Source organism: Cherax quadricarinatus, chromosome 1, assembly GCF_038502225.1.
Source record: "Cherax quadricarinatus isolate ZL_2023a chromosome 1, ASM3850222v1, whole genome shotgun sequence".
Taxonomy (NCBI): domain Eukaryota; kingdom Metazoa; phylum Arthropoda; class Malacostraca; order Decapoda; family Parastacidae; genus Cherax; species Cherax quadricarinatus.
In genome coordinates, this window is record NC_091292.1 from 21878416 (window position 1) to 21904453 (window position 26038).

Here is a 26038-nt window from a genome sequence, read left to right on the forward strand (position 1 = left end):
TTTGTCAGCAGTGTGACTTGCAACTAATTCTCTCGTTGCCACAGCTTCCGTCGCTGCCATTGCTTTCGTCACCAGTGCCGTCACCGACACCGATTTCGTTCCCAGTGCCTTTACAGCCACTGCTCTCGTTGCCATTTGCTGTCACCGCCACCGCTTCCGTTGCCAGTGCAATAACTTCTACCGTTTCCGTTGCCAGTGCAATAACTACTAATGCCGTTTCCGTTGCCAGTACAAAAACCTCAACAGCTTTCGTTGCCATCGCCGTCGCTGCCACTGCTTCCGTTGCCATTCGTTGCCATCATCTTCACTGCTTTCATTTCGTTGCCATTTGGCATCACCGCCACCGCTTTCGTTGCCACTGCCATCGCTGCCACCACTTCCTTCACCACTGCTGTCACCAGTGCCACCACCAACAACAACACTCCAGTAATCTCAACGTCAGCTGCAGCGGCTCCGCCTGAGACCGTAAAAGCAACACAGCCAAGGCAGGAACAGGAAAGTTACATTCAGTAATATTCTCAGTGGGACGAGGTTCCCAACACAACAACATAAACCAGAGGCCAGTACTACCAGCTGGCCACAGGAGAGAAGGGAGAAACCCAGGAAAAATGCGAGAAGAGAAGGGTGGTGAGAAAATGGAAGAGAAAAGAACAGGAAAGTATTTCTTCAGATGACTTTTCGTGAAAATAAATCATTATTTATCTATAAAAAATTTGAAATTAAATGAAAACATCAGGGAAAATGTTTATAGCAGATGAATCCAGTTGTTATAATTAGCCAAATAACCATGCACTTTTTTAATAGTATTCTATCAACATCTAATATACTGTGTATCAATATATTTTCCTGTTTTTGTCTGTCCCTGTTTTTGTTTATCTATTCTTAGCACTTCTCCCATCAAATATATTTGTTGTCTGTCCCATTTGTCATTTTATCTCTAACATATTATTTCAGATCTATGCAAAATCAGATTTTCACATCGTCCTGGTGTTATGAAATACAAGGTAATCACTCCTTAGACATCTACCGATCTTTTAGTGGATAATTGCTGTTAGTAGTTTCATGAAGCACTACACTCGTGTAGGTCACTCAGCTCAAGGAGCAGTGGTGGTCGTCATTGATCAATCCGGCTGTTAGTAATCGCTTGTTGATGTTAATATCACTCAAATCCTTTACTGCTTGACCACAGCTTTTGTGCGACCTAAAATGATTAAATATTTGCTACTTTCTCATTCATACTGTTGCTATGAATTTTCTACTTGCTGGATGTATATATATCATTCATATTTCATACTGTACATTACGTCGTCTTTATTAAAAACGTCTTTACTATGGATTTGTAACAACTTTCAAAGCGAATAACGTAATAACAGTCTTTAGTTACAGTTAGCGGAATGTTTATCTACCGGTTTAAAATTCCAAGTTCGAATCTCGCTGGTAGAACAGTTTTAACATTCAGTTCATATGATGACGCTTCATTCCGGGAAGTGCCAGCTTGAAATAGCAACTCAACTGATTTACTCTACTTTGATAAATATGGGAGATATAGGCTTACCTTCCTGTCTACCCTGGCCAGTAGTGATGACTCTAGACTCCTAAATATTACTGCAGTCCCTGCACTGGGCACTCTGTCCCTACTGAAACTTACTCCACAATGTTAAGCTTTTAGATCTTACACTGACAGGAGAGTTTATTGGGTAGCACTACGCATTGTTTGAGTGTACATACCACTACACTAGTAGTGCATAACATCAGTCCTAAAGGTTGGGAAATTGCCATTAACGACTTCATCCGAGTCCGTGAAAAAAAAAAATGCGTATTTTCATCACATGCGTTGAGAATATCAAACACATTCGGCTAGAATGGCTTTTTTTTATTCTGTATCTTTAAATATTCGTGCAGGACGAACCACGAGAAGCAACATTATATATTTATATATTTATTCCATTTAATATTTTCCACTCCTGTATGCCTAATTGTGTGCCTAACCAGTCCTTTGTTCAGCTCCTGGCTCTGCTAACTAGCTACACAAATATTAAATTACAAATTCCGCCTCGTTCCACCTTTGTACCACACTGTTACATATTTCTCTGTTGTAGTTTCGTTACGGTATCTGTTGCCTCAGTTTTCCTCTCCATTACTCGATGATTACCCACTTCCCAACCACTACCCGTAAATCACCAATCTCTCTGTTGTTACCTACTCCTCTCCCACTATTCACACCTCACCCAGTTCTTCACCACTGCTCACAATTCATTATTTTCCTGTCGTCCCTCACTTCTCCTTCACTTCACCACCACAGCTCACAGCTTATCCACTTCACCATCACTTTAATAAACTATAAAACAAAAAACTTCACCATCACTGTGCTTCAGTTCACTGACGTTAGGCAAACGGTCAAAAATGAAATGTTGTGAATACTTTATTTTTAGGCTACATTAAGCTCGCCAGGAGCTTTCCCAAGCCTCAGTGTACATAACCGGACAGAGTAAAGGTATAATTAGTAAACATGTAATGTATAAGGGCAGAGCCCAAACATAAAGGTATCAGCAGATATATTTAACAAAATTGCACAGGAAAAGGAAGAGCATAAGTGATAGCTGTGTTGCGGGGTCTAAATACCATTCTTGATAATACTTCAGAAATGTTGAAACTACTGCTGTTTTGGATGATTCTATTTTTGATGACTGCGTAGATCCGTTTGCTTGTTAACTATTCTAGCGTTCTTCTGTTTCATCAGGTTATGTTGTTGTGTTTGTATATTGTTGTGGCTTATGTATGCTTCCTATTACATGTTTCTAAATTACTTGAAGTTTCGCCAACGTATATATTATGGCAGCCTCCACAAAGAATAATGTAAACACTGCTTTCCAGACGGGCTGCTTTGACTTTAAGTCTGTAATAGCTCTCGTATTAGCTATAGCTACTCTATTATTACATAACTGGAGATCTTTGTTTAGATTCTCTGCCTCACTGTTGTTGAGGAGCATGAGAAAAGTTTTAGGAGTGGTTTCAATACATTATGGATTTTAGTACGCTGTGTATTGATTAGGCCTAAAGATCTCTTCCAAAGTGAACTGAACAGGCGGTTCTGTTTAAAAAAATATTCTTAAGCCTGATATGTCCAGGCCTGCTATGAGATCGATTTTATGTATGTCGCCGATATAACGTAACCAGGTTAAGTTACTGGATAGTAAAGCGTTCTGCCTCCATATGCTTCAGGAGTAAATCGGCAAGAACTTGGTTGAAGGGTGAGCCGATTCCTATACACTAACAACGTCTATATAGATTGCGATTTTAACTGCAGCAATTGAAATCCACACAGCTCAGTTTAGTCGAGGAAATATTTTTTTCTGGAATGGAGTGACGTAAAGCATGTATTGTACTGTGTAGGAGTGCAACATCCTGATGGGCAGCTTCATGAAAAAGGACACCACGTTAAGACTCGTCAACCTTGTATTCCTAATGTTAATGTCTTTGACGCTGTTAAGTAAACCTGAATTCTTCAGGTGCGCGTCACTAATGATTCACAGCAAATATGAAACGTTCTTGGTCTGACAATTTAGGTGAGACAAAAGGAGTGCCAGAAGTGATGGCTCTAATAGGGACAACTGGTTTGTGTTTTCGGGAGCCCGTACATCCGTGTTGCATTCGGACAGCTGGTAAACAAGTAAAGAAGCTTTTTACCACATTTAGTACGTTTCATATCCTGTTTACAGTGCAAAAGAATTAATTAATGAGAGAATTCCATATCATTCTCGTGATCACGTCAAACATTATGTGACGTTGAGGAAATCCATCACATTGTTGTGGAAATCTGCACAATTCAAAATTATCACTAATGCACGTTTATTGGTAGTCTTCAGCCAGTCCTGACATAATGGTTAGGCAGGATAACTAAGCCCGGTAGCTAGCTCCTAGCTATCTGGTTTAGTTACTAGTTCATTTACCCACCTGATCGTTGGTATTGTTATACCTTTCTTCTCTCAACGCTTAAAGTAACTCACTTCCATGGCAGTAAACACAGATCACCCACTTCCTCAACACAGCTCACCCACTACCTCAACACAACTCACCCACTACCTCAACAGAGCTCGCCCACTACCTCAGCACAGCTCAGTTTCCCTAATACTGCCCATAGTTTTGCCACAGCTGTCAGTAGGTCACCTAGTTCCCGACTCCAACCCATTGCTCATCCTCTACCATAACGCTACCAACAGCTCACCCGCTTTGCCAGTCTTACTCACAACTCTCTTTTCACTGATTAATATTTACGAAATATACCTGTAGTCATTACTGTGAGCGTTGTGTTGAATTCTCTGTTGAAAATCATATTCCTAATTCTGTTTTCCCGTAGCCGTAACCCAAAACAATTTTCAAGGAGAATTCCAGTGAGTGAAGCATCAGTTTCCTCGAGAATAACATTGCTGAAATATGCTGGTTCTCTGTATATTACTCCCTTAAAGGAGGGTGAGCTGACAGTCAGGTGAAGGGCTCTTTATCTAAGAAATCTTAGTTATCTGCGCCTTCTCTGAATCAAACCTGTGTCCCTCCTATTCTTCAGTCTATGTATAATCTCGACGAGTTTGTCCTTTCCCACGATACTACTATTACCACTACTATTAATGCTACTACCACTATTACTACTACTACTACTAGTACTACTACTACTACTACTACTACTACTACTACTACTATTACTACTACGACTACTACGACTACTATACACAAATGACCCGCACACAGGAGAGAGAAGCTTATGACAACGTTGCGGTGTTGCACCATTTACAAGTCACGCTGTGTGACGGGTTGTGTATTATTCCAGTCACTGTATTGTGTCTTTTATTTCTTACTACTATTAATATGAATAATAATAATTATAATAATAATCTCTACTATATTTTGGGATTTTTTTTTAATTATGACTGTGTTATATTTCATTCTGAATTTTCTAATAATAATCTAACCTTGCGACTTACAAAATTTTCATTGTCCGTAATTTTGATTTTATTTAATTATTTTTACGGGGGAATTGCTAAATCCGTAAGGGTCATTCAGCACCTGTGAAATATAATCAGATTTAATTCAGTAACAGGAAAAATATCTCCAAGGCACCCTTCTTGAAGGGTTCTTCGTACAAGACCCCTTCACTAACATCACTGCACCTCCTTTAAGGATTTTGGAATAATGAGTCCTTCAACAACATCATGATAGCTCCCTTGAATGACCCTTAGACTAAGTCTTTCACTAGCATCAAATGACTTTGGATCAAGGGTCCTTGGATTAAGTGTCCTTCACTGGTATCAAGGCACCCCACTGAAGGGGTTTTGGATCAAAAGACCTTCAACATCATCAAGACAGCCCCTTTGAATGGCCCTTGAATCAAGACACTTTCACCCCCATCGTGGTACCTCCTTCAAGGGTTCTAGAATCAGTAGCCCTGTACCAGCAGCAGGTGAGATTCTAGTCAAAATCGCTCACTGGAGGTTCCGCCTTTCCAACTCCACGAAACCCAGAGGAAGAAATCCTTTCGGTGAATTTACTGAGTCACTTTTATCAATTCTGCTCTGAGAATGTCTGCTGATGTTTCGTTTTCCTGAGAGACTACAGTATATAATGGCCTGATGCTTCCTAAAGTCGCTCTTAGACTCGTACTCATGACAAATGTAATATTTATGCTATGATTTGAGTCATATTTATGTAAAAAGCAGCAGTGCTAAACCTATATTTGCCATGATGTCTTAGATTCACCCCACATATTATGTAGACAAATTATAGTTTGTCGTTGTATCCATGAGATGAAGACTTTCGTAAGTGTTGGAAATTAACCGTAGTTATCTATGTATACAGGAGGGCCCCGCTTATACAGTTGGTTAAGTTCCTGGCTACCGCTGTAAATCGTAAAACACATATGAAAACCTAATAAGACGTTTACAGTATCATGTATATATATGAGCAATAAACATAGGCCTAAAAAATGCATATACAGAACACATATTGCTTACCTTAAATATTTTCGTCCTTAGCTTATAGTGAATCATGAATATATTTATTGTAGGAAGTCTGAATAAATTTAGAATGAGTATAATTGAAAACCGTTGCAGTAGTGAAACTCTGTATAGCGAAGCGTTGTAAACTGAGGCCCGCCTGTAGTTGCATCTGTTTGTTCAGCAGGAGTAATAAAGGAGCTACAATGATCCTATTGCTCGTACAAGTGGGTAGTTTCTGAAAGCTTTCTCGTAATTCACACTCTCAGTTTTGATAAATTTTGGTTCTTATTATATTCACGATGAAGCGCTAAACGCGGAAGATTATACAGCACCTGAGGAAAGGAAGGTAATAAGATATGATTCAAAGATAGTGAGGGTTTTTCCAGTTCCTTGGAAGAAACAGCGTTTATCACCAACAAGGCACAGAATTATTGAATATTAACAATACTTTAAGACTTGTAAAAGAACTAGTCACTTTAGTGTCTTTACATGTTTTCTATTTGTTCAGGAGGTGTTTCAGTAATTCTAAGTTATTAACCTCAACACTCATATTTTGGCTGATACTGGTATTATTAACACTTGGAAAAACAATCAGCTCCTCACACTCTCTAGTTAGACCAAAAATGTTGGTAATATTTCTGAACGGTTGAATGTTATTTATTCCAATAAATGTATTCCTTTACACACACACACACACACACACACACACACACACACACACACACACACACACACACACACACACACACACACACACACACACACATACTACGGTGCTAACATCCTGTCATTCAATTGTGAACACGAAATCTGTTAACCGTGTACACTTATGTACACTTGCTGTTTTATTCCTTTCCGTATAATAAGAAGGGTTAAGATAACATGTAAATCCAGGAATTATTACTTATATCTAGTATACACGACATGCTAGCGAATTGCTATTATTATTATTATTATTATTATTATTATTATTATTATTATTATTATTATTATTATTATTATTATTATTATTATTATTATTATTATGATTTATCAATTATAACGTATCATTGTTCCAACAGGTACACTAACTAGTGTTCAGCATTGTATTCAACTGCTCTTTAAAAACGACTTTCAATATCTCGTCCACAACCGTAAATACAAATGTGTCTCAAGGGGTGGGTTGGTTTCCTTCCTGGGGAAAATATAGATTTTTATAAACATTAAATTTTGTTTTCTCCTCTCAAAAAAAAGCAGCATTATACAAGGAGTGTTTTGGTGTTTAAATTTTGTTTCGCCGATTTTTCTGAGCCGAGTTATCGAAAATTACGATATATCGCGGGACTGCTGTAACACACCAATAATATTAGTGTAGCTTATGTTGTGGTGTTTTGTCGATAGTTCTATTATTTATTTATTTATTTGTGCTTAAGTTTATAAAAATCTTTATTTTGCAACTGAGGCAAAAAAAATGGATGTTTAGAAGAAAAATTATTGCCATTTTAAAGGACATAACATATTAAATTTTTATCTATGAATATTTCGAAAGTTATTTGGCTATCCGTATGTATATCTTCGTTATTTATTTAAGACGGATTTTCTTCAAATTCAATCAGCATTTTATTTTATTGGTTTGTTCTAAGATGATGCATTTTTCACACTTGTGTCCACTTAAGAAATTCAGTTACCCAGTTGTTAAGTAAGTGCGCTCATCCGCAATAATTTTCTTATGTCCGAATTTACTGTGCACATGCGCTAGTGTTGGAACATTAAAAAAGGCGGCTTTTTCTTATTTTATTGTTTTGAGGCTTGTCTCCGTGAAAATTGTACAGTATCACGTTCCAAAATAGAAACACTTTCAGTAAAATTTAAAAGAGATCAGCTTTGGCCTGGTGGATAAAGCTCTCGCTTCACACGGCGAGTGTCTGGGTTCGATTTCCGGCGAGGGTAGAAAAATTGGGCGTGTTTCTTTACACCGGTTGTCTATGTTCACCCATCAGTACCTTGGTGTTAGTCGACTAGTGGGGGTTGCATCCTGGTACAAAACTGACCTAATTTGCTCTGCATAACAAGTGACTTCCTATGTAGTATGTCATGGATGTCATCTAGGTCTGTATACCTTGTACCAGAATGTCAATACTTGTAGTGTTTGTGCTCTTGTGCAGAAATCATGGCCTAAATATATCTGCTTGTGCTGAAAATATTTGTTTTTACTGATATAACAATTCAGATCGTGAGACAGAGTTTGAATCCTCTCTCAAGTGCTCTTAGAATTTTTAGGTCGGCACCTATGGTGTCCCGTAGCTCGGCTGGTAGCGCACTCATCTCACACTTTGAGGTCCATGGATCTATCCCCGGTACTGGCGAAAATATTGGCAGTGTTTTCTTAAGACACCTGCTATCCCTGTTCACCTAGGAGCAAGTAGGTACCTGGGTATTAGCTGACTGGTGTAGGTAGCACCCAAAATGCTCTGCATAACCAGGAGCTCTCTGTGTAGTATGTCACTGATGTCAGCTAGGTCTATATAAGTTGTATCATGTGCTTGTAGAAAAAAAAGATCATTATTATTATAATTAAAATTATTATTATTATCGTTATTCGATGGCTTTCTGTGTTGTAGTGGGCTGGGGGCACCGATCAGTGGTTCTAGGATTGCTGGTTCGAATCCCATCTGTTCATTTAAATGGTGTAATTTTCAAGTTATTTCTCAAGAAGATTTTTCAGTATCAATTTTCAAACCTCTCTTATGCCAAATCTTCACCCTTCTGAATAAACAGTTATTTTCTATAACACTGAACATGTTTCCACTGATAACTTCATGGTGAAGTGAACGAAAGTTAAAGGTCGAAGTACAAGTGAACAGCCTCTTCTAGAGGAAACCCTGGCGAGGAACTACTACTGGAGGTCTACAGTATTAAGGAGAACCTCTTGTGGTGAACTCTTCCTTCACAACCGCTAGTGAGAAAATCCCTTAATTCATAACGACAACAGAAGAGCCCCTTGTGAAAGGAGCACTGGGTTCCACTCGTGCTACGGAAGATCACCTCCACCCCAATTCACATTTTTCCCCTGGCTCCCCTTTGGCAATCAGGCACCAGTGGTGTGTTCCAGCCTAACCCCATTTATTTTTCACCACGGTTCTGAAGTTGACAATAAAATGAACCAAAGATTTTGAATCTGGAATTCAGCATGATTCGAACCGGTTTGAAGCGAGTGCCAGCCCCGTATGCTACCCTATGTGCCATTACTAGTGGTTAATCGGTAGCACTCTATTCTTCCACGAGTTTTCTAATCACTGCGGTCACAATCGAAGGAAGACGAGTTCAATTCTCAGACAAAGCAAGACATGGACAAGTCTTCTTTCATTTGCTACCTCTGTTCACCTTACGGCAAATTGGTAGGACATGGATATTTTTAGCAGAGAAAAAAACCTTTCTTATTCAACGTTTCACTCCTAAATGAGGCTTTATTACGTAACCACTGCAGGTGAAACGTCGTAAAATAAAATGTTCTAATGTTTAAAAGATCTTTGAGCTACATCTTGTCGATTTAACTTACTGACACCCCAGTTAATTAGTACACAATAGCCTAAGAAAGAAGGAGCACTGCAGCAGGCCTACTGGCCCATGCTATTCAGGGACAGGTGTGTTAGTAAATTCTTGTGGGTTTCTTAGGGATTGTATATCACCGATAGATCTGAGAAATATAATTACAGAATTCAAGTGTGTTAAAAAAAAGAATCTGACTTAACCTTGTATTTGTGCTACGAGGTTTGCAATAGGATGATTTAAAGGCAAAAACTTCTGTGTTTAGTTCATCGTAGACTATTACAAGTCTAATTCGTATTCTCCATTCTGTGGTGATGCTTTGTGAATTATTTAAGTTTATAAAATAATTATTTTATAAATATTTAAGTTTGTTTTGCGCTAAATATAGTCTCCTCGATAATTGTGTTAATTAAAAAATATGCAGCTTACATAATTAATTTGAGGCGTTATAGGAATATTACAAAAATGAAAATCTACACACACACACACACACACACACACACACACACACACACACACACACACACACACACAAAGAAGAGAGCACCCTTCCCTGTCTATTTACGTGTCCCGACAACAACATAAACTGGTGGGGAATACTATGAAATAATTTCACAGAGCAATTTTATTAAATTTAAAGTCTCCGCACTGTCAAGACTTCTTACAGTTTATCCATTTTTTTATTTACTGTAAATAAATTTAATACATTTGTACATTCAGAGTATAAATTTTCAACCTACTTACTTGAAAATAATAATAATAACTCGCAGGGGGTCATACAGTTCCCTGGAAATTGGGTGTCAGGTATAATTCGAGGGATGGTAGGGTAAATGCAAGTCCCTAGATCAAGAGCCCTTTATTTGCATGACCAGTACACCGTTAAAAAAATCATCTGTGTAAGCCCTGGAAGCCGTCACTACTTTCGAATACATTTAACTCTAATCATTTTGAGTGCCAATATCCATCTCTTTATTGACAGGTGTTCACTGTCGTCGAGCAGGTGGTTCCTCGCACATGTCGTGCTGATGATGGGTGTTCAAAGTTACAATGACAACTAATGTCTCGCTAACTTGTGTTCTGATATCTAGTGAGGAAGTATACAACGCCCCAAAAACTCTTCAAGCCTAATTTACGAAGAATTGCTTAAGTAAAGCACTTGATTCCATCTTGTATTAATAGTTATCACGTACCCCTATAATGCTACTTCCTCTATCTTAGACAACTCAAAGAATGGTATTAAATTTAATTCAACGCTTCGTAAAACACGTGAGAAGCACTTAGGCAACCTTACTGATAAAATATTTCGCTTGCACTTCCGGCGTCATCAGTCGAATACAAAGATGAATTACTCTCCTAGTGACAATAGAGGAAGTGAAGAGGAAGTTTCGGGTAATCAGCTCCTCAGTCTGGATGTATTGAAGCCACAGACTTATGTACTGGAAAGTGAGGTGTAGCATCATGGTGACAAGGTTACAGGTTAACTGGCCCACCAGTGGGAGTAGGTCATGCTAAACGGCTGTTAACAATAGAGCTGCTTGATACTGGAGCTCTTTTGTTAACAATAGAGCTGCTTGATAGTGGAGCTCTCTTGTTAACAATAGAGCTCCAGTATCAAGATACCATGGTGTTGCCGTGTCTAACAGTTCACATATATATGTTATACACTACCGTCAAATTGATGACCAAGACATATGTGCAGTAATTAGGTATCATTATTAACGAAACGTTACTCTTAGGCTAATAGACTGATTATCTTCTTTCATGGATGAGGGACTGATTACCTGAAGTTACTTCTCCGCTTCGTCTACTGTCTTCAGGATTTGTAATTCGTCTCTGAAATCGACAGATGAAGCTTGCAGCTCTGGCGAAATACTTCGTCTATGAGTTGCTCATCTGTCTTATACATCCACTTATTTGTATTGAATGCCATTTACAGTATGTGATTTAATTAAATGGCCATTTGACTCCTTCACCAAACAATACTCACCAAGAGACTAGTCATCAGGACTGCACAAGTCACTCAGTAGCAAGAACCAACTAGCAGGAACACTTCTGTGTGTACTGCTAGTAAGAGATTTACAGAGACATCTTAAATTTAAGAGTTTTAGCTCACCAGCTAATTCCAGAGTTTGCCAGTATTATTATTTTCTGGCAGTGCTTGTACCAATTCATACTGGGCAGCTCTTCATCTCCTGGACAAAGGCCAAAGCTCTTGCAGATTCTTTGATGTAAGCGTGTGTTAGTAACCAGTTATGAAAGGTCAATATCGATTAACACTTTGCCTGTTGTGCGTGGTGTGTATGTGTGAGTCCTTGAAAGTATCTATTTTTATTTACAGGAACATTGTTATAATTGTGGATTTCCCGACTTCACTTCATGGATTGCCATTTCAGTTACTAAAATTTTCAGTTGTTGTAACATACGCTGCTTTCTAGAATCCTGGACACCTTTCCAGCAGTCTATCACTGTTTTTTTTTACGAAATATTTTCCTGTACACTTACAGCATCTCGTTTTTTCCAGTTTAAGTTGCAGTCTCCTGCTCTCCTTCAAATATTAAAATATATTTTAAGTTCACTTTCTCGTATCGTCATATGTCTTCTGTGGATACCAAAGGTAATTTCTTTTCCGGTCGAATTATTTTAATGTTATATAGCAATTTCTATACTTTTTTGGTTATTTCATTGAGCTCCACCTCTATTGGTTCACTGGGATACACATTCACTTCTTAATCAAAGTATGAATTTTAGGTAATTTATTCAGCAATTACATTCTGATATTATACATTCACTACCTCAAAATATTCTCGTCTGTGTCGACAGTTTTGTCGTCGACTTCTATTCTCTGTATTTTTTCTTTCGTACAGGGTTTTTTTTCTCGGGTTGGGAGGCTTCCGATTATTCTTGATTTTTTTTCTGTCTTTGCAGCACTGTTGTTCAACGAATCTTTACTGACTGTATGTTTTATTTTTGGAATAAGACGACTGTCTTCTTTATATCTATATTTATCTATCTATCTATAATATATATATATATATATATATATATATATATATATATATATATATATATATATATATATATATATATATATATATATATATATATATATATATATATATATAAATATATATATATATATTTATATATGAATATATATATATAAATATATATATATATAAATATATATATTTATATATAAATATATATATATATATATATATATATATATATATATATATATATGAATATATATATATAAATATATATATATATATATATATATATATATATATATATGTATATATATATATATATTACATAATATGTAATAAAATATACATATCGGTAAAAGAATTAAAGATGAGGTGGTAAGGGGAAGTGGAATATTCACATGGCTTCAGGAAGAAATCCAAAATTTTTCCCACGAAGTCTTTTTATTGCATGTATATATATATGTATATATATATATATATATATATATATGTATATATATATATATATATATATATATATATATATATATATATTATATATATGTATATATATTATTTATTAACACATCGGCAGATTCCCACCAAGGCAGGGTGGCCCGAAAAAGAAAAAAACTTCCATCATTTACTCCATCACTGTCTTGCCAGAGGGGTGCTTTACACAACAGTTATAAAACTGCAACATTAACACCCCTCCTACAGAGTGCAGACACTGTACTTCCCATCTCCAGGACACAAGTCCGGCCTGCCTGTTTCTCAGAATCCCTTCATAAATGTTGCTTTGCTCACACTCCAACAGCACATCAAGTATTGAAAACCATTTGTCTCAATTCACTCCTACCAAATACGCTCACACATGCTTGCTGGAAGTCGAAGCCCCTCGCACACAAAACCTCTTTTACCCCCTCCCTCCAACTATTCCTAGGCCGACCTCTACCCCGCCTTCCCTCCACTACAGATTTATACCCTCTCGAAGTCATTCGGTTTCGTTCCATTCTCTCTACATGTCCGAAACACCTCAACAACCCCTCCTCATCCCTCTGAATAATAGTTTTGGTAATCCCACACCTCCTCCTAATTTCCAAACTACGAATTCTCTGCATTATATTCGCACCACAAATTGCCCTCAGACATGACATCTTCAGTGCCTCCAGCCTTCTTCTCGTTGCAACATTCATCACCCATGCTTCACACCTTTATAAGAATGTTGGTATAACTATACTCTCATACAATCCTCTCTTGCTTCCACGGACAAAGTTTCTTGTCTCCACAGGCTCCTAAGTGCGCCACTCACCCTTTTCCCCTCATCAGTTGTATGATTCTCCTCAACCTTCATAGACCCATCTGCTGACACGTCCACTCCTAAATGCCTGAACACATTCACCTCCTCCATACTTTTTCCCTCCAATCTGATATCTAATCTTTCGTCACCTAATCTTTTTGTTATCCTCATCACATTCCTCTTTCCTATATTCACTTTTAATTTTCTTTTACATACCCTACCAAATACATCCACCAACTTCTGCAACTTCTCTTCAGAATCTCCCAGAAGCACAGTGTCATCAGCAAAGAGCAACTGTGACAACTCCCACTTTGTGTTTGATTCTTTATCTTTTAAGTCCACACCTCTTTCCAAGTGTTGCGACCCCTGAATGGGTCACAATGTATATAATGTATATTACCTTTTCATATAATTTTATATTGCTTATATTTGCGATAATAGCTAAATCGTAAATGTATTGCTTTATATTATTATTTGACTTAGTTACTTTTATTAGGTAAAATTTAACATATATATACATTATTCAGTGCTCATAATTCAAGTCTTGATTGTCTAACTACTGTAATTATCGCTCATTGCTCGTTTCCCTTCTGGCTTCTCGGTGTTGCTGGGCAGCAACTGTCCACGGAGTAATCACGTGATCGAGGGGGGTGTTCACACCTCGCCTGGAGTAGTCAGTCTGGGCTAGACTCTCTTGGTGGTTGGATGTATTCCTGACAAGACGTGCCTAACTCTCCCTTATTGGCCCTTGTTGTAAGATCGTCTCTGTCGCTTTCTTGTTGTTGGTTCTGTAGAACTCTGTTCACAGAACACTGTCTAGACTTAGTGATTTTCGACGTTGTACTGAGGTTGTGTGTCGCATAGACACTCTGAGCAACTCAGGAACTGAGCTGTAGCTTCTGACCTAATTTGTACTGGTATCTGTGTACTGTCACATTCGGGGATTTTCTTATGCTGAACTTAGATTCAGTAGTATGGGAGTTCGGTGACTTTTGTGGAGGATCTGCTGATGGTCCCTACTTAGTGTCGTTATATTATTTCCTTGATCCTGCTTCTGTGTCGCTGTTGCTTGTTATATTGCTGTTCAGCTTATCAGTCGTTTTATTGTTCAAGCAAGCTGTTCTGATTGCCAGGTGATCTAGAAGTTAGTTTATGTGAGGACTTTTTCAGTCACTGGTTTAAGTCTAGTTGAGTCGTGAGACATAGCGAACTACTTAGAGCACTTACACACATACACACAAACTTATTTGTATACATACATATATATATATATATATATATATATATATATATATATATATATATATATATATATATATATATATATATATATATATATATATATATATATATATATATATATATATATATATATATATATATATATATATATATATATATATGTCGTGCCGAATAGGCAGAATTTGCGATCTTGGCTTAAATAGCAACGCTCATCTTGCCTTATAGGACAAGTGAAAATTTGTGTATGCAATAATTTAGCAAAAATCATTCTGAACCTAACGAAAAAAATATATTTCATTGTGTTTGTTTGGTATTAAATTACTGTAAAAGTATTTAAAATATATTTAGTAGGATTAGGCTAAAATAAATTGCGTTTGTTATAATAAGGTTAGGTAAGTTTTCTAAGATTCTTTTGGTGCAAAATTAAAATTTTTACATTAACATTAATGAAAAAAATATATCTTTATACGTAAAAGAGAAATTTTTAGAAAGGACTTAGTTTTAAATGAGTTCTTGCTAATTGACCAGTTTTTCATATTCGGCACGATATATATATATATATATATATATATATATATATATATATATATATATATATATATATATATATATATATATATATATATATATATATATATTTTTTTTTTTTCAACAAGTCGGTCGTCTCCCACCTAGGCAGGGTGACCCAAAAAAGAAAGAAAATCCCCAAAAAGAAAATACTTTCATCATCATTCAACACTTTCACCACACTCACACATTATCACTGCTTTTGCAGAGGTGCCCAGAATACAACAGTTTAGAAGCATATACGTATAAAGATACACAACATATCCCTCCAAACTGCCAATATCCCAAACCCCTCCTCTAAAGTGCAGGCATTGTACTTCCCATTTCCAGGACTCAAGTCCGACTATATGAAAATAACCGGTTTCCCTGAATCCCTTCACTAAATAATACCCTGCTCACACTCCAACAGATCGTCAGGTCCCAAGTATCATTCGTCTCCATTCACTCCTATCTAACACGCTCATGCACGCTTGCTGGAAGTCCAAGCCCCTCGCCCACAAAACCTCCTTTACCCCCTCTTTCCAACCCTTTCGAGGACGACCCCTACCCCTCTTTCCTTCCCCTATAGATTTATATGCTTTCCATGTCATTCTACTTTGATCCATTCTCTCTAAATGACCAAACCACCGCAACAACCCCTCTTCTGCCCTCTGACTAATTCTTTTATTAACTCCACACCTTCTCCTAATTTCCACACTCCGAATTTTCTGCATAATATTTACACCACACATTGCCCTTAGACAGGACATCTCCACTGCCTCCAACCGTCTCCTCGCTGCTGCATTTACCACCCAAGCTTCACATCCATATAAGAGTGTTGGTACTACTATACTTTCATACATTCCCTTCTTTGCCTCCATAGATAACGTTTTTTGACTCCACATATACCTCAACGCACCACTCACCTTTTTTCCCTCATCAATTCTATGATTAACCTCATCCTTCATAAATCCATCCGCCGACACGTCAACTCCCAAGTATCTGAAAACATTCACTTCTTCCATACTCCTCCTCCCCAATTTGATATCCAATTTTTCTTTATCAAAATCATTTGATACCCTCATCACCTTACTCTTTTCTATGTTCACTTTCAACTTTCTACCTTTACACACATTCTCAAACTCATCCACTAACCTTTTGCAATTTTTCTTTAGAATCTCCCATAAGCACAGTATCATCAGCAAAAAGTAACTGTGTCAATTCCCATTTTGAATTTGATTCCCCATAATTTAATCCTACCCCTCTCCCGAACACCCTAGCATTTACTTCTTTTACAACCCCATCAATAAATATGTTAAACAACCATGGTGACATTACATATCCCTGTCTAAGACCTACTTTTACCGGGAAGTATTCTCCCTCTCTTCTACACACCCTAACCTGAGCCTCACTATCCTCATAAAAGCTCTTTACAGCATTTAGTAACTTACCACCTATTCCATAAACTTGCAACATCTGCCACATTGCTCCTCTATCCACTCTATCATATGCCTTTTCTAAATCCATAAATGCAATAAAAACTTCCCTACCTTTATCTAAATACTGTTCACATATATGCTTCAATGTAAACACTTGATCTACACATCCCCTACCCACTCTGAAGCCTCCTTGCTCATCCACAATTCTACATTCTGTCTTACCTCTAATTCTTTCAATTATAACCCTACCGTATACTTTTCCTGGTATACTCAGTAAACTTATTCCTCTATAATTTTTACAATCTATTTTGTCCCCTTCCCCTTTATATATATATATATATATGTATATATATATATATATATATATATATATATATATATATATATATATATATATATATATATATATATATATATATATATATATTTATATATAATTATATATATATATATATATATATATATATATATATATATATATATATATATATATATATATATATATTTTATATATATATATATATATATATATATATATATATATATATATATATATATATGTGTGTTTGTGTGTGTGTGTATGTGTGTGTGTATGCGTGTGTGTATGTGTGTGTGTGTGTGTGTGTGTGTGTGTGTGTGTGTGTGTGTGTGTGTGTGTGTGTGTGTGTGTGTGTGTGTGTGTGTGTGTGTGTGTGTGTAATATTAAATGTTAATGTACCAGACGGTACTTAAGACATAAAAATGTGATATGTGCCTTCAGCACAATAATACTGTTCACGAGAGAAGTGTTTATTATTTTATTTTGATTTATTTAATAATTTGATAATATACTCCTAGACATCATTATTAATAAACTTATTAAATTTTAATTTCTTTAGTTAGTAGCCTACCAGTTGTAATCCTGAAGCACTAATAATTCTTATTGAATTCCAATGGATAATTGGACCAGGATACTGACTACTTGTTACGAAAACCCAGTAACAGACTGGATGCTTTCTAGTATTCACTGGAGATGTCTATGCTTATTAGAAATTGCGTTTTTTGTAACATCAAGACCCTCGCATTCACTTCTCTTACAACCCCATCTACAAATATATTGAACAACCATTGTGACATCACACATCCTTGTCTAAGGCCTACTTTTACTGGGAAATAGTCTCCCTCTCTCCTACATACTCTAATCTGAGCCTCACTATCCTCGTAAAAACTATTCACTGTTTTCAGTAACCTACCTCCTATACTATGCACCTGCAACATCTGCCACATTGCCCCCTGACCTCCCTGTCATACGCCTTTTCCAAATCCATTAATGCCACAAAAACCTCCGTATTATTCACCTGTGTGTTTCACTGTAAGCACATGGTCAACACACCCTCTACCTTTCCTAAAGCCTCCTTGTTCATCTGCTATCCTACTCTCCGTATTACTCTTAATTCGTTCAGTAATAACTCTGCCATATACTTTACCGGGTATACTCAACAGACTTATCCTCCTATAATTTCCCTTTATATATATATATATATATATATATATATATATATATGTATGTATATATATATATATATATAAATATGTATGTATATATATGTATATATATAAATATGTATGTATATATATATATATATATATATATATATATATATATATCTCTATGTATATATATATATATATATATATATATATGTGTATGTATATATATATATATATATATATATATATATAAATGTGTATGTATATATATATATATATATATATATATATATATATATATATATATATGCAATAAGATCACAGTAAACAGGTGATTTCAAAATATGCAAAACAACCACTCTGAAAGAATAGAGAAAATTAGATCCATTTATAATTAATAGAATTTGGGTAGAATTTAATAATACACTGGACAAATAAATAGCTTGGGGGTGAGTTTTGCAAAGGACCTATCCAAGTTGGCTCGCCGCGCGTCACGTGTTTAACCGTTGTGGGATCTGATAGTGAGGTGCTGGCCGACCCCTTATATAGCTTCCTTGGATGCTTCACTTTCATAGTTCCTTGATAATGTGAGTAGTCACGAAAGCGCTTGGAATTTCTCTATTCTTTCAGAGTGGTTGTTTTGCATATATATATATATATATATATATATATATATATATATATATATATATATATATATATATATATATATATATATATATATATATATATATATATATATATATATATATATATATATATATATATATATATATATATATGCTTAACAATTCGAAAACAGGAGAAATTCTTTACAAATATTGTCTCTACGTCCACAGCAGGATTCGAACCTGCAAACTATGTATCAAAGTCCACTGTACTTTACCACGGCGCCCATACTTATCTAAGGACTGGCTCCGTGGTAAAGTACTGTGGACTCTGATGCAGAGTTTGCAGGTTCGAGTCCTGCTGTGGGCGTAAAGACTATATATATATATATATATATATATATATATATATATATATATATATATATATATATATATATATATATATATGTCTTGCCGAATAGGCAGAACTTGCGATCTAGGCTTAAATAGCAACGCTCATCTTGCCATATAGGACAAGTGAAAATTTGTGTATGCAATAATTTCGCCAAAACCATTCTGAACCTAACGAAAAAAATACATTTGATTTTGTTTGTTTAGTACTAAATTACTGTAAACGTATTAAAAATACATTTAGTTGGGTTAGGCTAAAATAAATTGCTCTTGTTATAATAAGGTTAGGTAAGTTTTCTAAGATTCTTTTGGAGCAAAATTTAAATTTTTTACATTAACATTAATGAAAAAAAATATATCTTTAAACGTATAAGAAAAAATTTCAGAAAGAACTTAATTTTAAATGAGTTCTTGCTAATTGACCAGTTTTACATATTCGGCACGACATATATATATATATATATATATATATATATATATATATATATATATATATATATATATATATATATATATATATATATATATATATATATATATTTATATATATATATACATATGTAGATATATATATATATATATATATATATATATATATATATATATATATATATATATATATATATATATATATATATATATATATATATATATATATATATATATATATATATATATATATATATGCAATAAGATCACAATAAACTGGAGAAATCACAATATACAAGGCAAAGTTATTACCGGAAGAATATGACTGCTTTTTCCAAGTAGGAATTCATGATAAATTATATCATATTTCCTAGCAAATACAAAATCAAACATTGATGGTGTGTCGCCTTTTATTACTCGGGCTGATAAGTGGATGCCAACCCCAGTCATCATATTCAGAAATTTAATTGTGCAAGACAGGTATACAATACCGCCTTTAGCTCCGAACTGATGGACCCAGAGTCAACCCGGACGAGTGGAGACGTAAGCGCAGGTTTACTTGCACATGTTGGCGATGTTCACTTAGCAGTAAACAGATAAACGAGTACGTATTGAAAGATAAACGAGTATATATTCCGTATCTCGTCTGCACTCTGATTTTCCAACACTCTGTTCAATCGCTGTTGATTAAAGTTCGTTGCGTTCTTCTCGTTATAGTAAATCCCCTCATTTCATTATTATTATAATCAAATAAAGCGCTAAACCGACAAGGGTTCTGCAGCTCCCCTCAGTTCAGGCTGTATGCTTGTTGTCAATGTATGGAGCTTCTCGAGTGTATCTGTAGGACAGGTCAGGTACGTATGATATATATATATATATATATATATATATATATATATATATATATATATATATATATATATATATATATATATATATATATATATATATTATATATATATAGTATATATATATATATATATATATATATATATATATATATATATGTATGTATATATATATATATATATATATATATATATATATATATATATATATATATATATATATATATATATATATATATATATATATATGTATATAGTTTTGGAGTAAGATTAACAAGTTAAGGAAGCCTAGAGAACAAATGGATTTGTCAGTTAAAAATAGGAGAGGAGAGTTATTAAATGGAGAGTTAGAGGTATTGGGAAGATGGAGGGAATATTTTGAGGAATTGTTAAATGTTGATGAAGTTAGGGAATCTGTGATTTCGTGTATAGGGCAAGGAGGAATAACATCTTGTAGGAGTGAGGAAGAGCCAGTTGTGAGTGTGGGGGAAGTTCGTGAGGCAGTAGGTAAAATGAAAGGGGGTAAGGCAGCCGCGATTGATGGGATAAAGATAGAAATGTTAAAAGCAGGCGGGGATATAGTTTTGGAGTGGTTGGTGCAATTATTTAATAAATGTATGGAAGAGGGTAAGGTACCTAGGGATTGGCAGAGAGCATGCATAGTTCCTTTGTATAAAGGCAAAGGGGACAAAAGAGAGTGCAAAAATTATAGGGGGATAAGTCTGTTGAGTATACCTGGTAAAGTGTATGGTAGAGTTATTATTAAAAGAATTAAGAGTAAGACGGAAAATAGGATAGCAGATGAACAAGGAGGCTTTAGGAAAGGTAGGGGGTGTGTGGACCAGGTGTTTACAGTGAAACATATAAGTGAACAGTATTTAGATAAGGCTAAAGAGGTCTTTGTGGCATTTAAGGATTTGGAAAAAGCGTATGACAGGGTGGATAGGGGGGCAATGTGGCAGATGTTGCAGGTGTATGGTGTAGAAGGTAGGTTACTGAAAGCAGTGAAGAGGTTTTACGAGGGTAGTGAGGCTCAAGTTAGAGTATGTAGGAAAGAGAGAAATGATTTCCCAGTAAAAGTAGGCCTTAGACAAGGATGTGTGATGTCACCGTGGTTGTTTAATATAGTTATAGATGGGGTTGTAAGAGAAGTAAATGCGAGGGTCTTGGCAAGAGGCGTGGAGTTAAAAGATAAAGAATCACACATAAAGTGGGAGTTGTCACAGTTGCTCTTTGCTGAAGACACAGTGCTCTTGGGAGATTCTGAAGAGAAGTTGCAGAGATTGGTGGATGAATTTGGTAGGGTATGCAAAAGAAGAAAATAAAAAGTGAATACAGGAAAGAGTAAGGATATGAGGATAACAAAAAGATTAGGTGATGAAAGATTGGATATCAGATTGGAGGGAGAGAGTATGGAGGAGGTGAATGTATTCAGATATTTGGGAGTGGACGTGTCAGCGGATGGATTGGAGAGAGAGAGTATGGAGGAGGTGAATGTATTCAGATATATGGGAGAGGACGTGTCAGCGGATGGATTGGAGGGAGAGAGTATGGAGGAGGTGAATGTATTCAGATATTTGGGAGTGGACGTGTCAGCGGATGGGTCTATGAAAGATGAGGTGAATCATAGAATTGATGAGGGGAAAAGGGTGAGTGGTGCACTTTGGAGTCTGTGGAGACAAAGAACTTTGTCCTTGGAGGCAAAGAGGGGAATGTATGAGAGTATAGTTTTACCAACGCTCTTATATGGGTGTGAAGCATATGTGATGAATGTTGCAGCGAGGAGAAGGATGGAGGCAGTGGAGATGTCATGTCTGAGGGAAATGTGTGGTGTGAGTATAATGCAGAGAATTCGTAGTTTGGAAGTTAGGAGGAGGTGCGGGATTACCAAAACTGTTCCAGAGGGCTGAGGAAGGGTTGTTGAGGTGGTTCGGACATGTAGAAAGAATGGAGCGAAACAGAATGACTTCAAGGGTGTATCAGTCTGTAGTGGAAGGAAGGCGGGGTAAGGGTCGGCCTAGGAAAGGTTGGAGGGAGGGGGTAAAGGAGGTTTTGTGTGCGAGGGGCTTGGACTTCCAGCAGGCATGCATGAGCGTGTTTGATAGGAGTGAATGGAGGCAAATGGTTTTTGGTGCTTGACGTGCTGTTGGAGTGTGAGCAAAGTAACATTTATGAAGGGGTTCAGGGAAACCGGCAGGCCGGACTTGAGTCCTGGAGATGGGAAGTACAGTGCCTGCACTCTGAAGGAGGGGTGTTAATGTTGCAGTTTAAAAACTGTAGTGTAAAGCACCCTTCTTGCAAGACAGTGATGGAGTGAATGATGGTGAAAGTTTTTCTTTTTCGGGCCACCCTGCCTTGGTTTGAATCGGCGGGCAGTGTGACAAAAAAAATAATATATATATATATATATATATATATATATATATATATATATATATATATATATATATATATATATATATATATATATATATATATACATATATATATATATATATATATATATATATATATATATATATATATATATATATATATATATATATGTATGTATGTATATATATGTCGTGCCGAATAGGCAGAACTTGCGATCCTGGCTTAAATAGCAACCCTCATCTTGCCATATAGGACAAGCGAAAATTTGTGTATGCAATAATTTCGCCAAAATCATTAATGAATCTAATGAAAAAAATATATTTCACTGTGTTTGTTTAGTATTAATTATTGTAAACAAATCTAAAATATATTTAGTTTGGTTAGGCTAAAATAAATTGCTCTTGTTATAATAAGGTTAGGTAAGTTTTCTAAGATTCTTTTGGTGCAAAATTATAAATTTTTACATTAACATTAATGAAAAAAATATATCTTTAAAAGTATAATAGAAAATTTCAGAAATACTTAATTTTAAATGAGTTTTTGTTTATTGACCAGTTTTACATATTCGGCACGACATATATATATATATATATATATATATATATATATATATATATATATATATATATATATATATATATATATATATATATATATATATGTAGAGAGAGAGAGAGAGACCTGTTTTTTATAATTTACGAAAAAAATATTTGGTAAGGTTATTTTGTATATAGTGCTGAAGATGAACATTAAATACTTTCTTAGCGAGACATGCACGGAACGACGCTCTCTCCTAGATCCTATTCTTCTCTGAACTTCAGGACTCCATTCAAGTCGTCTTGGAACCTTTTCTTGTCGTCTCCAGTTGTCATCTCTCTCATCAGTTTAATATTTTCGGTAAACACTGGTACAGAGGATTTAATTTTCTTTGGCAGGATATTTATGAAATATTATGAGCAACAATGGTCCAAATACTGAACCTTGGGAGACTGCACATGTGACTGTGTAATCTGTTGCTGCATCTTTAGGTCAAAGCGATATAATATCAATATATTTATGAGCAAGGCGCATGTACAACACCTGAATGTCTTCTTTGGGAGATGTTTTGCCCACCACCGGTCAATCTAATAGAGAGACGTGAGACCGGAGTCATTTACAGTGAAACCAATGGAAATGAAAAGAAATCATGTTAATTCATGTTAAGTGCTAAACCCACTTGGCTCATTCAGCGTAAGTCGTGATGGAGGCTCCATCCTCCGTCTGCTGAGTGCTAGATAGACGAGCTTCCTATCTGCAGTGGAAGAATATCAGGCCCACAAATGAACCCTGCCCATATGTGATCATGTCTGCCACTGCTGCCTCTCTCCACTTCTTTCGCTGGTTCTACATGAGACAGATTAAGTCCCTGGTGGTGGGCAGCGAAGTTTTTTATTGGTACTACGTTTTACCTATGCCTGGATTTTTCAAGCACAGATATAAGTTACAAAGAGTTTAAATCGTCAATGCATGATACACGTGTGCAATATTCTTGAACTGCAGGTTTTTTCAGTCGAATTCAGAGGTGACTAATTTGCTGGAGACAGTTAAAGAATAGATCTTGAAGTGTTCCATCTCTCATTCTTGATAGAAGTGGGGAGGTAATTGTGAAGCGTTCATTCTTTCAGCCTTGTCAAAAGTTGTGTTTCATAGCCTTGATCAGCATTGCGAAAGTGAACAACCTCGATCAAGGCAGAAAGACTCAACACCTCAAAATTTCTTCTTCACCTGACACCAGTATATTAATCTCCTTTGTGTCTGACTGAAGAAGCCTGCAGTGGAGGTGAAACGTTTCGGGAATAAAAGACACGAAAGCTTTACACATTTATCTTCCTCATCTACCATTAATATGATAACGTTAAAATATAGTCGCCACTTTAAACATGGTGATTAACACTGACAAGTAGGAAAGGAAAACACAGATATGATTAACTTTTATTGAGGATGAAGATGCCCCTGGTGAGCGAAACGTTTCCTCAATAAAGGTCTTGATTATGGCTTACGTGTCTTTCTCACATACTTTAATATAGTTATCAAGGGTGAAAACGTTAGTATTAAGAGTCAGGTGCATCACTGTTTAATTTTCAGTGAGGAACACTAAGCGGCTTTCGGCTCTCATTTGGAGTTTTCTGTTCTAAGATAAAATACTCACCTAATTGTGGTTGCAGGGGTCGAAACTCAGCTCCTGGCCCCGTATCTTCACTGATCGCTACTAGGTCTTCTGTATGGTGCTGGTAAAATGATCATATCAGTGTTTTGTTTCATGGTATTCGTAAGTTTTGTTGCAAATGATTCCAAGCATCGACACTTAACCTAAGAGTTTTCCTAAAACAGTAGCTTGGCTTTATCCCACACCTTTAAGTGTAAATAAGAGTTGCAGTGCTGCACACATGCGTTATTGACGTTATCCATTCGACAGGTATATTTGTGCTCCTGTAAACGAATAAGCATACTTATAGCTGTCTCCACGATGTGGATATCTCCTTCCCTGCGGAAACTGCTATAAAGCCCTGCGTCAGTGAGTCTGGTATATGGTTTAGAGGTCTTCATGTAGTTCAGGGGAGACTACGTCCACATCCACTTTTTAACAACATTGAGATTATATACATATATATATATATATATATATATATATATATATATATATATATATATATATATATATATATATATATATATATATATATATATATATATATATATATATATATATATATATATATATATATATAGGTCACAAGAACATGAGAATATAAGAGCATTGCAGCATTTTCCCATCAGATTTTTTCTAATGTAACATTTCTTAATCACACAATTGTCTAACCTGTTTGTGAAATCCTCCCGAAAATATTAGTTTTAGT

The 26038-nt window shown here is 35.7% G+C and overlaps 1 protein-coding gene across 1 annotated transcript in view; it reads left to right on the plus strand.

The window, feature by feature from the left end:
* The first annotated feature begins 210 nt into the window (after window positions 1-210).
* LOC128687573 (uncharacterized) overlaps window positions 211-26038 on the plus strand; it is a 321474-nt gene continuing 295646 nt past the window's right edge. The window contains exons 1-2 of the mRNA XM_070085682.1: window positions 211-499; window positions 10698-10961. Of these exons, the coding sequence (XP_069941783.1) occupies window positions 211-499; window positions 10698-10961 (553 nt within the window). The remainder of the gene's footprint in view (window positions 500-10697; window positions 10962-26038) is intronic.